A 13,775-nucleotide genomic window follows, 5' to 3' on the forward strand; every position below is an offset into this window, starting at 1 on the left:
TTATTAATTTTGATCTGCCATTCTATTTACCTATGGTCACTTTGTTGATTTCGACAAAACTTCAAACTTTACCGTTATTCGAGGATTTAATTTGAAGTTTTCAATATTTTAAAATTCTCAAGACAAAATTTACAGATATGATTGACTGTGAAAATAATTCTGTGTCGTTTTATGAAGTTCATTACAATGCCGAGAAGACGACAAGCTGACATAAGTCCACGAAGTCAATCAAATGTGCGACGAACTACCCAAGGTGCAAATCGCGACGATTTATTTCAAGGGTAATTCGGATTCGGAAGTTGATCAGCGTTGTGCTCATAATCAACATCATAATCAAACATTGAAGCGAGACACTGGACGGTATGAATAAAACTGAGTAGATACTCATATTCGAAGTACGAAGTACCTACTTCATTATTACTCTTATATACCTGAGCATCTACCCGATGTACTGTGTATCTACTTGCAAACATTGTATCTCCCTGGACACAAATTGAACATCTACGCGTTTTGTGAGCATTTAATCTAAAAATGAGCATTGGCGTGGCAAATGACTATTTGTCCTTATAAATGATAAATTAAATGTAATATATTTTTTTTTCCTTAAGAATATAGAGTTAACAAAGTTAGTTGAGTTACAAAAGTCTCTTTTGCTCCACGTTGGCCACCAACGAGCGATTTTCATGATTTTTGTGAAACTTTGCTGGTTTTGAATTTGAATTTTCTGTCCTCGATAGTTGATGCTCAGCAAGAACCACGGGAAGGTCTGGAGCAGATCTCGCTAGGAAAGGAGAGGGCTAGGAATTGTTAATGAGGGATAGAACGTTATACAGTACAATACAACGGAAATACAATACAGGTACCTACAATCTAGCTACAATACAGAATACACTACAGATACAGATACAATTCAGATACAATACAAATGCAAAGTTAGTACCCAATACACCACCGGAAGAAATTGCACCAAAAATTGAGAATGTTGCAAAATGAAAACCCAAGCAAGCACACCGATGGAACTCGGGACGAAATCTATTGGTCGCAGCGCTCACACGCCCAAGGGAGAACGCAGCCGCATAAATCCAAGGTCGTCTTACCTCATTCTCAAAGAACGATGCAACCCAGCGTCTAAGGGCCAAAAGAACCCCCCCAGGCCAAAGCGTCTGACGACATGGAGAATTCAAACCCGGAACCAAAGAATGCACTGTTGCAAAATTAATACCCAAGCAAGCACACCGATGGAACTCGAAACGAAATCTATAGGTCGCAGCGCTCACACGCCCAAGGGAGAACGCAGCCGCATAGATACAGGGCCGACTGACCTCATCCGTTTAGGATGATGAACCTCATCCGTTTAGGATGATGAACCTCATCCGTTTAGGATGATGACCCAACGTCTAAGGGCCAAGAGAGCCCCCCCAGGCCAGAGCGTCTGACGACATGGAGAATTCAGTCTCGGAACCAAAGAATGCACTGTTGCAAAATTAAAACCCAAGCAAATGCACCGTGAAAACAAAGCATTTGCACCACTGGAGCTAAATTGGCAAGACCCAAGTTAAGTTAGTAACACATACAATACACAGTACAAAATGCTTCAATTACAAAAGTTACAATATACAAATTTCTCCACGTTTGCCAACAAAGAGCGATGACTCTGCTCGCTCGTTGCTGTTGCCCAGCAAGCACCAAACAATACGAGGAGGTCTGGAGTGCGTCTTGCCATTAAAAGAGAGGACTAGGGTTTAATAGCATGGGTGAAGGACACCGTATTTTGTAAATTTGGACGCCGTAGTTTAAACATGATACATACGGTATTTTGTGAATTATGAACGCTGGACTTTGTATATTCCAAAGCCGTACTTTATCAGTCCTGAATGCATGTTATTAAGAATATATTTAAAAAAAAATCGGGCATTTTTGGAAAAATATCCACTTTCCTTTATGTTCACAGCACGTAACACAAAACATTTTCGCTAATATTTATTAACAATAAATTAGAAATTCGCGAACACGTGCTACTTTTAAGCCAAAACGGAGCTCCAGTGTTGCTGTTACCAGACCGGAATCAAAACTAAACACAGAGGACCGAAAAATGTGACCTTTTATCAGGTAGCTCACGTGACAGTGACGTCATCGTACGTCACGATGAGATTGCAAAAATTATTTTTCATATTTTAGATCAGAAATTGTACATTTTCGGGGTTAATTTAACAATGTTTAAACAAACTAATTTGTTTTTGCTAACCTCGTGTTCTTAGGAAGATGGATTTCGGTTTAATTATCATATATTGATAGTTATCATATTTGAACATTATGAATTCTATTAATTATGTTTAAATTTTATTTAATTATATCGCGAAAATGTATAGCTTTGACCCACCAACTTCAATCGTTTCGAAAATTTTTCCAAAACTTAAACATTGTCGAATAAACGAATCACGGAATCCGATAAATTAAAACTGAAGTCGTACTTACCTCGTTTTCGGTCCTTTTCGGAAAAATATCGATTTTCGTTCGCGTTCACAGCACTAACACAACATATTTTCCGTAATATGTATTAATAATAAACTAGAAATTCACTAAAACGTTCCACTTTTACGCCAAAATGAAGCGACGATCTTGCCGCCATCAAACAGAAATTAATACTGAACACAAAGGACCATAAAACGTGACCTTTATACAGGTAGCTCACTTGACATTGACGTCATCGTACGTCACCATGAGACTGCAAAAATTATTTTTCATATTTTGGCCGGGAAAATGCACATTTTCGGGGATAATTTAAAATTGTTTAAACAAATTGATTTGTTTTTAATAATTTCAGGTTTGTAGGAAAACGAGTTTCGGTTTAATTATCGTATATTGATGCTTATCATATTTAAACATTATAAATGATATTAATTATGTTTAAAATTCATTTATTTATATCGTGAAAATGTATAGCTTTGATCAACCGATTTCAATCGTTTCGAAAATGTCCCCAAAATTTAAACAAAGTCGAGTGAACGAATCACGGAATCCGATAAATTAAAACTGAAGTCGTACTTACCCTGTTTTCCGTCTTTTTCGGAAAAATATCCATTTTCGTTCGTGTTCACAGCACTAACACAACATATTTTCCGTAATATGTATTAATAATAAACTAGAAATTCACTAAAACGTTCCACTTTTACGCCAAAATGAAGAGGCGATCTTGCCGCCATCAAACAGAAATTAATACTGAACACAAAGGACCGAAAAACGTGACGTTTATACAGGTAGCTCAGGTGACAGTGACGTCATCGTACGTCACGATGAGATTGCAAAAATTATTTTTCATATTTTGGCCGGGAAAATGCACATTTTCGGGGATAATTTAACATTGTTTAAACAAATTGATTTGTTTTTAATAATTTCAGGTTTGTAGGAAAACGAGTTTCGGTTTAATTATCGTATATTGATGCTTATCATATTTAAACATTATAAGTGATATTAATTATGTTTAAAATTTATTAATTTGTATCATGCAAATATATAGCTTTGATCAACCGACTTCAATCGTATCGAAAATTTTCCCAAAATTTAAACATTGTCGAGTGAAGGAATCATGGAATCCGATAAATTAAAACTGAAGTCGTAAGATAATTAGCTTTTATTTATGCATAAATTGTGCAGTGCGTTCTTTCTAATACTGACCATAGAGATTCCCAACTCAAGGTGTCTACCCCATACTAACTGATATTTTGGTGACTCGATTTTTGCCTTGATGGTTGAACACTGTCACTGTTTTTCGTTTTTGTTGTATCGAGATACTACTTGAGCATCAACTGTTACCTACTGAAGTATTAGCATCATCTAGAAAAACTAGAAATATTTTGATTTGATATTCGAGTAGATACTTCGTATTTCGAGTATGAGCATCTACTGAGTTTTATTTATATCAACCATTGTCAAAAATTTGATCGAACGTTGTTTCGACAGAACTTCCTTCGCACCAAAAGTATAATGAAACATATTCAGCATTTTCGAGTTGAGTCTTTTCTTCACACAATTTTGTGATGACCTAATCAACATTTACGATCAACACGTTGTCGTGCCCAAATAGTTTTGACCGCGGCCGAGCTTTTGGACACTAACAAAATTATTTATTTGGGTGTAGGCCCATTTCCTTGGAAATGGAAGAGCTAAACTGCATGTAGGGGAAGAGGTAATAATTAAACATTTATAACATTTTTATACGTATATTAAAAGAAAGCATTATAAGCATGTCAAAAGAATAATCGAGTAAATGTGTAAATAATCAACAGAAAAATAATACATAAAATAAATTCACACACATAACACGAAAAAAACAAAAACAACATGCAAAACCATCTTCTAAAGCGCTACGCAATTATATTCCACTAATAAAACTCTTAAAATCAATGAACATAACCCACATTTTTAATTAATAAACTTAATCCTAAAAAAATCAGCATGCAAAACACTAAAAATTAATTCGGTAAATCCATAATTAAATGCGATACCTTCTAAACAACATTAATATTACGAGCATGATAAATAACCAAAAAAAAAATAAACTACTAACTACTAAATGGAATCATTACTTAATTATTTAAATAAATTGCGATTGGGCATTTATATATATTAATTAAATCATGAGAACAACTAAAATAACGGGTAAAAATCATGCACTTAAATCTACGACAGCTTATGAATATAAACATGTAAAAAAAAGAGATAAATAAGTTTTTGCATACATCGATTAGCTAAATATGCCGAGCACAACAATCGTTCACGAGAAAAATTGATGGTTACAGGACAGGTAGATACATGTAAAAATAAACAGTCATAATTTATACATGCAGTTAAACATTGGGACGTTAGTATCATAAATGCGCTAATGAGACGATTAAAATAAAGTATAATGTGAGAAATATAGCAATATAATATATACTATAGCAAAATAATCAGAGAACGGAGTCATATTTAAACGGCAAAAATTCAATATAAAATAATCGATAGCAAGAAAATTAGATTAAAAGGTTTCAATTCGGGAACTTCCCAAAAACGCACATAAAATATTCATGTCGCAAGCAAAGAATTAAATCGGCAAATTTAAAGAGATATTGGAATAATTATTATAAAAGCAAATGGTAAAAATCAGAAAAATCCTCTCCAAAAAACGCATATAAAATATTTATGTCGCAAGCAAAAGAGTTAAATCGGCAATTTACAGAAATTTGGAATAATTATCATAAAAGCGAACGGTAAATTATCGAAAAATCCTCCCCAATAATCAAGAACCGACGCAAGACTAAACGTGCCACCTGCAAACGGGAACATATGGAAGCACTAAAGATTACTTTCGGTGCCGGCGCTAACTGTTCACACCCAACGTAACGGAGAAAACGCATAAATTAAACGCTACACATGTACGATTCGAACTCGAGAACACATGACTAAAAAAACGGAAAGCAAGATAAACTAAGAATGACTAAAAGGTAGACTTACACAGCTGCAGCATTGAGAATTTTTCTATCTTCCTTTCGGGCTCAGCAAATTCTTCTAAGTTCGGATTTCTTCAAAATTCAGCAAAAATTAATAAAAATCTCGACGAACGATTCGACAGGGCCTTCGGCCGCAACTGGAAACTTCTACTTAAACCGTTTTCGGCGCTATTGCTTATATAGGGATTTTTACTCATTATTCTTGTCTCCCGTGACTTTAGTGGACTATATTTCTTCATGATTAGTGTATTACTCGGTACGGGATTTTAGGTTTTATTTCGTTGTGTTATAGGGTTTAGTTTTTAATTATGGTTCCGCGGCTGACGTTTTTTATTGGTTAGTGTGTCGTATATTTTCGGGTTTTTTCAACTTGCGTCATGCTTTTCATGTCGTCATCGCTACATGTGGTTCGCTTGTTGTAGCTATTTTTAAAGAGGGCGTTTTTTCTGAGGTTGTTTATGTGTCTGGGTTTCGTTTGCAGCTGTTTTAGTTTGGATACAATTTTAGATGAAAGTAATTGCGATTGGCGATGTTTCTGGCGCATTATTTTGTACAAGTTATTTGCAATGTCTGGCAAGCGCAATGTTATTCGCAATTTGCGAATACGCGAATTTTTGTTCCTGCATTTGGGGATTGATAGTTGATTTTGTTTATCTATTTGAATGGTACTATATGCCGATTAGAACATGCGTGTTAATTAATTAAGATTTGCAAATTTTCGAGTTATGTTTTGAGGGTTTGTTATTAGTCTTTTTAGTTACAATTTTCTCGTGAACGAATTTAGTGACGGCTCGTCACAACGTATACCACCAGTGTAATACTAAAAATAACTGTATTGTATTCCCAAAATTATCTGCGAAAATCGAGTGGGCCGTTCCATCAATTTTTTGGGGGGAATAAGTAAATATTCTTAACAATTTACCATGCTTACAATAACTTTAAAACGTCTGCAAGATCTCAAAGAAGTCATTTCTTCAACTCTTGAGTGATTCTCTAAAATAAATTGACTGATCCATACATTTTTTGGAGTCACTGTAAAAACAAATCTAAAAAATATGAATGCAATGATAAATTACGAAAATGTACTGATGATGTTTTGCACATTTTAGATAGGATTTGTTCGGCAAAATCTTGAGATGACGTCATCAAGTTTTTGGGCTTGATAAACAGATATATTTTGATTAAAAACCTACCATGTCAAACACTAACTTCAAAACGTCTGCAATATTTCAAAATTCAGTTTTGCAATTCTTGATTCAATCAATAAAATAAATTGACTCAGTGATTATTTTTTTTGAGACACCCCCTATAAGCAAAACCAAAAATTATGAAGTCCAGCCCTTTGCAGCAAAAAATTCGTAAATAGCAGTGAACCATCGATCCTGGGATTACCGCACATTTTCGAATTTTTTATTTCAGGATGTAATTTGGACAATAATATAAAAAAATCTAATAAAAAAAAATGTTCGTGTGACCGGACCGGGCCCCTTGAAGCAGCGGGCCCGTGTTCCGGCGAACACATGGAACACCGGTAGTTACGCCACTGGATACACATATTTAAATGTTATTTATCTGTAAGGCGCGCAACCAATTTTAAATTTTACAAAATAGACTTTGAGCTGTTCTTAATTTTCAGTTTTAATATAAATTCAGTTTAGTAGTAATCAGCACTCGAATATACTGGTCAAACGCCGAACATACTGACAACCCAGTTTTTTCAGGACACCAGTCGAAACTTGTGATAGGTTGATCACTTAGAGTGCTGTTTTGTATGAGTGTTAATTCACCTGGTACTCCATATTCTAACCCATCAGGATCTGTTTCAACGCGTCTACTAGGATAATTACTGAAAACAAAAACAAAACATAGAAAAAAACTAAAAATGTTGTTCAACTTACTATTTCCATAAACACAACGAGCCTGCACCTCCTGTAGTCATAAAAATCTCCCTGTTTTGGGGCAAATGTTTTACCGACCAAATCGTAGAACTGTGTGCTTTCTCGACGATTTGGGCAAATCCTTTCTTAGGGTGTTGGGTTCGTACATCGAAACAAAAAATTTTTGATTCCAGTGTAGTAGCAACTAATTTATTCATCTGGATGTCTTTTCGGTCAAACTGTAAAGAGACTACCTAAAATTTAAACATGTAATAGGTACTTGTGAAATTTTGTCGAGTGACAAGTACTCCATTTTTGACACATTTTGACCACCTAACAGACATGTTCTTCAAGTCGAAGATTTTTATATCTCCGTTGTCGTATCCAGCGGCTACAACTCTTTCTTCGTTGTTATAAGAATTACCAAAAGCAACACTCCAACAGTCCCTTCCTTGGGTCCCTTCACTCTGACGAAATGTCGCTACAGGAGTATCTTTTTGTCGCACGTCCCAAATCATAACAGATCCTAATCCAAAATTTTACTTAATTGAAGACTTATTTTTGACTTTTTTACCATCTTTGCAGCCAGTAACTATTTCAGGAGCCCCGCAACCCGAGGTCATACCAGCCACACCATCAATGGCATTAATCACACCTTTATGTTTTTCGGTTTTGTAAACCGGTATTAAAGTATCTTCCAAATCCCTAGAGGTAAAACTTTTGTTTGATTTTTTTTAATTTTGTTGTTTCTCTTTACCAAATTTGAAGGCGTCCACTAAAGTCCCCGGTTGCTAAATGTCTATCTCTTAAATTAGAAGCGTGAAAAGTTCCACATTTGAAATGGTCTTTTTTACCAAATTCTGACACTTTCTCTATACCCTCACCGCTGATTGAGTAAATTTCTACAACACCAGCTCCGTTTGATTTTCCTCCTAATGAGACGAATTTTGCCGAACAAGGTATCCATTTTACGTCGTGAATTGTATAATTTAAAGCTTGCTGAACGTGGCAAATTATTTGCGGCCTTTCCAGTGCTTCCATTATCAAACTGTTGACTTTTAATCGAGGTTTGATTGATCAAACGCTGTGTCGTCGTAGCAACACTTCTAGGAAAATCTATGTATGCAGGCGATCCAGTTTTATTAGATACTAAAACTAAAGTTCCTGTAAATATAGATATGTGTAATATAGAAAGTCAAAATTATGTATTTAATATAGGTTTAAATAAACTGCAGTTAATGAAAATCGTTCTCTAATTGGCTAGACGATAAATCTTTCTATAAGCAACTGAATTAGGGTTAGTATAGCAAATTTTATATAAAAAATGGATCTAAAATTATTCAGACAGAATTTCCCTCGCCTGAAGTACAGTTCAGCAAAATAAATCCCTATATGTAAAAATAGAGATATGTGTGGTGTGGTGTCCTAGTATGAATTAAAATTTCACCGAAAAGAAAATTTGAAAAATAAATTAAGAAAGTTCGTCAATAATATAGGCAACAGTGCATTTCCAAAGAAATATCGCCCTTTTAACAATGCGACACAACAGGTAGAAAATTTGCGGGTCCCTCGGTCGACTCACGTCTTTTGGGACGAACGACAATCGGGTCACTTCTGTTATTATAATAACAGTGTACTGGTAAACACCAAGTGAAAGCTACGAGCACATTAAATTGATTTTATAATTTCATAAAATAATGGTTTAAGCTAAAACAAATCGTGCGACAGCGACGCCACAGTGTAACAAATTAATTTATTAGGGTTTTTCTAGTCGGATTGACGATGTTAACACGTGAAGTCAATTTTTGTTTGTTGTTTGTAAGTTCGCAGTTTATGTTAAGAGTTTTAACTATTCCTGATCCTAACACAATTTAACAGCCATGAGATTGTTCATATAAACTCCATGTTAATTTCTCATTCAAGTTTGCTAATTTCATTTATAGTATTTAAACTGATCTGAACGCTGAATTTGAATCAAATTTTCGCGTTGAAATCAATTAACAGCGGCGTGAAATCAGATTTGAATAATTTGAGTTTGAGAAAAAAAAATGCTATCAAAAATCGTTGTGGACGTTTAGTTCTTTTTCTGGTAGTTGGTAGCTCGCTGGGGGATTTTAGTTAGAGGGGTGGTTATGAGAGGGCGGTAGTGATAGACAAACTAGCGGCATGGCGAAAGCATTATTATCATTGTTGATTTGGTGGTGATTTGGATGCATGATGAAAAAGACGCTGTAAGTAGCTAGGTTAAATTAGTTGGTTTGGTAGTTAATAAAAGGGAGGAACCCTTTGTTTAACGACAATTAATTGTAACGACAACGTCACAGTTTTCCCCAATACGCGTATCAATTCTTGTGGCTTTTTAATCGGAAAAAGTGTTAATTTTCGAGACCGATGCTACACGTGCTGTAAATTTGGTTTATTGTTTGTAAATTCACCGATCAGGTTAGGGTTTTAATCGTTAACTTTTTCGAACACAATTTAACAGACATTAGATTAATTTAAACAGACACCTCAGGAGATTTCATGAAATTCACTTAGTCAGGATAACAACCTTTGTTTACAAGTTATGAATGAGGTTTCTGGATGCTAATACGTAAGTGTTACATTATAACACTTCTTAATTCTTCACACAAGATTGCTAAAAGTTCATTTACGGCAGTTAAATTAACTAATTCATACCGTAAAATATACTGTGCCGTGAACTGGCGGGGGGTTAAAATAATTTCTTCCCTTAGGCAGTTATCATCGTTATTATCGTTATCATCATGACCCCACCGAGGCATTTCCTCGCAACGTTAAAGATTGATTACATCACCGAAGCATCTCCTCGCAACGTTAAAATTTACATCAAGTTTTAAAATTGTATTAGTAACTATGGAAAAATGAGCTGAAACAAATGTTTTAAGTTTCTTGTTGTCGAAATAACTCTACACACACTAGAAAAAAGACAAAATGTAGCCCCGCCCACCCACCCCATCTCAATTGTGATGATTTTTTTTTATTCGTCGTGAGCCAAGGGGACGAAGCTTAGCTGCAAATTTCTCTGCGAGACATTAAAAACATGTTTTTGAGTATCGTGTACTTTAAAAAATACTATGTGTATTTAAAAAAAAAATGATTAGGACCCATCAATATCCGTCCGTAACCAATCACTTGGATCAAGACATAATTTAACATAATGTAAACTCTTTGTTTGAATTGTTGATAAAGTGTGGCAAGCATTAATCTCATGTAAATTTTGTTAACTTTGCAATTTTTCACCTCATGCAATATTTCTCTATCTCACAATCTTAACCTCAGTAATTTTCTTTGTTGTATAATTTTAATTGAACGTAAATTTCATGCTCTGCAGTTTTAATCTCACATAATATTTTTATTTGCACAAGTTTATTTCACATCAGATCTTTTGTTTTCATAAATCTTTTCTAGTTTTTGTTTTGTAAATATTTTCTTAATGAACGTTTCCATCGCATAAATTATCTGTCAACTTTAAATCTCACATAAGATTTATTTGTTGTTTAAAATTTCACAAGATTGTATGGCGAATTTAAATGTTGTTTATTGCTCTTTTGAAGCTTTGACACTTGTTCAGTTGTCGTTAATATCAAAGTTATAAGGAATTGAAAATTTAAAATGGAATTGGGGTAAATAACACCGAAATATGTGGCAGAAGCGAAGTGCGCGGTTCCTAGTCGGGCTGGCGTGATTTATCGTGTCACCTGCACAAAAGATGCAGGTTTGTATAGAATTCAGGGGCGGTCGCGATGTTGTAACACTGTCGCTTTCGACCCCAAAACCGAGACCCAACTGCGGATCTGCGACCGTAACGGCCTGCTCGTACGGCACGTCCGTAATAGAGAGATGCTTTGCGGTAGGCTTGCGATAGATAGAATCACCGTCGCGGGGGAGAATAGCTACGACCGGTAACCCTAAACTCCGCTTGTGTTAAAACGCCCTTATGGGTATTTTTGTTGTGCTCTTGTTGACTGCCATAATTTTAAATTTGCCACCACACGCCGGTAATAACTTGTGTATTTGCATCCAGTTACTTTAATTAAGATTTTCCTTTGTTTTTATTAAATTTGTGATGCTCAGATTTTTGGTTTTCATATGTGTATATCTGTCAATTCGCGGTTGTCTTTCCTTTCATATTTTTAAGGTGTTTCATTATTTTACAATGTATAATATGTCGGTGAATATACCACAGAGGGTTTTTGGGGCTGAGACATGAATGCGAGATGGCAAGTCCGTGTCGCCCTCGCTCGCAGCTCTATTCCTCCTAGAGAGGGGGCGCGATTTTTAGCCCCCTCCCAAAAAATGTATCGATTATTTCTTGCGCTCTCTACTCGCACGCAGTGTATGTTCACTTGTATGAAAGAACGTCTTCCCGCCATTTTTCAAAAATATGTACGGTTTTTGCACTTGTTCTATTTCCCATATGTGTGTGTCTGTCAACTCGTGGTTGTCTCTTTCTTTCATATTTTTATGTGTTTCATTTGCGATGTATTATATGTGGGTGCCTAAACCATGGGGGTTTTTGAAGCTGAGAATGCGATGCGGCCCCTCTTGGGCACGTCACGAGTCGCCCTCGCTCGCAGCTTCTTTTCCTCCTAGAGAGGGTGTGCGATTTATAGCCCCCTCCAAAAATTCTGTCTATTATTAGAAATAATAGACAGAATTGAATTGCACAAGTGCATCGCACGTAGTGGATGCTCACTTGTATGAAAGAACGTCTTCCCGCCATTAAAAAAAAAAAGAACATACAACGTAGGCTCTTCTTGTCAGACGATCACAGCCACGGTCAAATTTTGAAATTTTAAATTTTTAGCGGGCCTTTCCATTTTTTTTTCACATGTCAATTTAAGGCGGGGAGTTTGGGTTGTCACACGACTTTGAAAATTTGTGCTTAAATTTATACTCTCAATTTTGATCGTACTGAATATGCATGTGTTTATGTTTTTTTTTTTTTTATTTTTGATGTGAGGTTTGATATAATTAATGACTTGAGCTAACCAGAATTTAACATTATGTAGGGGAAGGGGGCCTAAAGCGGGCATAGAGCCTAAAGCGGGCACTCTCTTTAGTTTTGGCGTTTCAAAAGATGGTGCGCCCTAACCGCGCGGACATAGTGCATCCCCCCCCGCATACTTCACATCAGTCGCTCAGGTCTCCTGCGAGTACCCAATTATGTGCTGTAATAAATAAATAATTTTCACATGGTTTTGAAAAATATTGCAAAGTGTGTCACATCTGTTTTTTCTATGTTTGTGATTTTTAAGCTAAAAATGAAATTCGTTAGTCAGTTTGTGTTTATTCGGCTACCATAAGGTAGCAGTTAACTGCCACTTGTTGCATCATTTTGAGTTTAGATGTTGTTTGCAATTTTAATTGTCGAAATGGGCAAAGCGGGCAGGGCAAAGCGGGCACTTGTCCGGTTTGTCCTTCTAGTGTATTTACTAAATATCTATAGTTGTTTCGAAAAGAAGCACAAAGGCAATGTGGAGTCTGTGAAACAAATTATAAAAGAAGAACTTGCTGAAGATAAAACGAAGTTTAAGAAGTGAAAAAACCAAAAAGAAAAATACGAGATATATCGCTTTAAAAAAAAATATATTTCGAATTACCAAACTTCAGTCCAGGGGATCTTCATATTTATATTCATATCTAGTCTAGAGTTTTTACAAAAAAACAAAATATAAAGTTGAACAACTTTTACATCACACTTTAATCGGCACATTGATGCATTTTTTGACGAAGTGCTGAAGAGGTCTGCATTTTGAGATAGAAGGTCCTCTGGGGAAAAGCGTCAGCTTTCTTTTGATACCATTTATAATCCTAAAAAAATCCATGACTGAGGTAAACAACTCTCGAAAAGTCAAAATCTATTAAAATGAGCTTACTTAACTTCTGGTTTAGTTGCAGACTTTAGTATTTCTAAAATGCAATTCCGGTAACCCCGACAATGTTTTCAATGTTTTTTTTATTTTATTTTATTTTTTTTTTTATTTTATTTTATTAATTACGTCCCCCAACAGGCACTGAGGCCCAATTACAGGGGAACGGGACATACACGTTACACCCAGAGCCATGGCGGGAATCGAACCCACGGCCCAAGGTGTAGCGGGCAAGCATGATGCTAACTAGCCCACCCCGGGTCCTCATGTATGTAGTATAGAGCGAAACCGAACCAGACGCTAACCTTAACCATTGCCTGGTTTGCCCTAGCTGAATGCCCGCTTTAGGCCTCCCCGTAGGGCAAAGCGGGCAGTTGTAAAGATTTAGTTATCTGCTTCTAACTTTTTTTTTAATAAACTTTCTTCAATTTTAGTTATGCATCATTGAAAAGGGTTAAATCAAGCATTATAATATAAAAATTTAAAGGATCTAGATTATCCATAAACTACTTTTT

At 35.6% G+C, this 13,775-nt stretch overlaps 1 protein-coding gene across 2 annotated transcripts in view; it reads right to left on the reverse strand.

Moving 5' to 3' along the window:
- Positions 1 to 6,942: 6,942 nt before the first annotated feature.
- The window catches only part of LOC135134455 (dynein axonemal assembly factor 10), a 36,276-nt gene continuing 29,443 nt past the window's right edge, over positions 6,943 to 13,775 (reverse strand). Inside the window, exons 2-6 of one of the 2 annotated variants that reach the window (XM_064063139.1) lie at positions 8,124 to 8,521; positions 7,941 to 8,071; positions 7,675 to 7,892; positions 7,388 to 7,620; positions 6,943 to 7,335 (exon numbers count right to left, since the gene is read on the reverse strand). In XM_064063139.1, the coding sequence (XP_063919209.1) occupies positions 7,128 to 7,335; positions 7,388 to 7,620; positions 7,675 to 7,892; positions 7,941 to 8,071; positions 8,124 to 8,407 (1,074 nt within the window). In that variant the 5' untranslated portion in view covers positions 8,408 to 8,521 and the 3' untranslated portion in view covers positions 6,943 to 7,127. Of the gene's footprint in view, positions 7,336 to 7,387; positions 7,621 to 7,674; positions 7,893 to 7,940; positions 8,072 to 8,123; positions 8,531 to 13,775 lie in introns of both variants that reach the window. The other variant, XM_064063138.1, reaches the window with a different exon arrangement.

Source organism: Zophobas morio, unplaced genomic scaffold (assembly GCF_036711695.1).
Source record: "Zophobas morio isolate AGI-343-1 ecotype UQ-CSIRO unplaced genomic scaffold, CSIRO_AGI_Zmor_V1 ptg000023l, whole genome shotgun sequence".
NCBI classification, from domain to species: Eukaryota; Metazoa; Arthropoda; class Insecta; order Coleoptera; family Tenebrionidae; genus Zophobas; species Zophobas morio.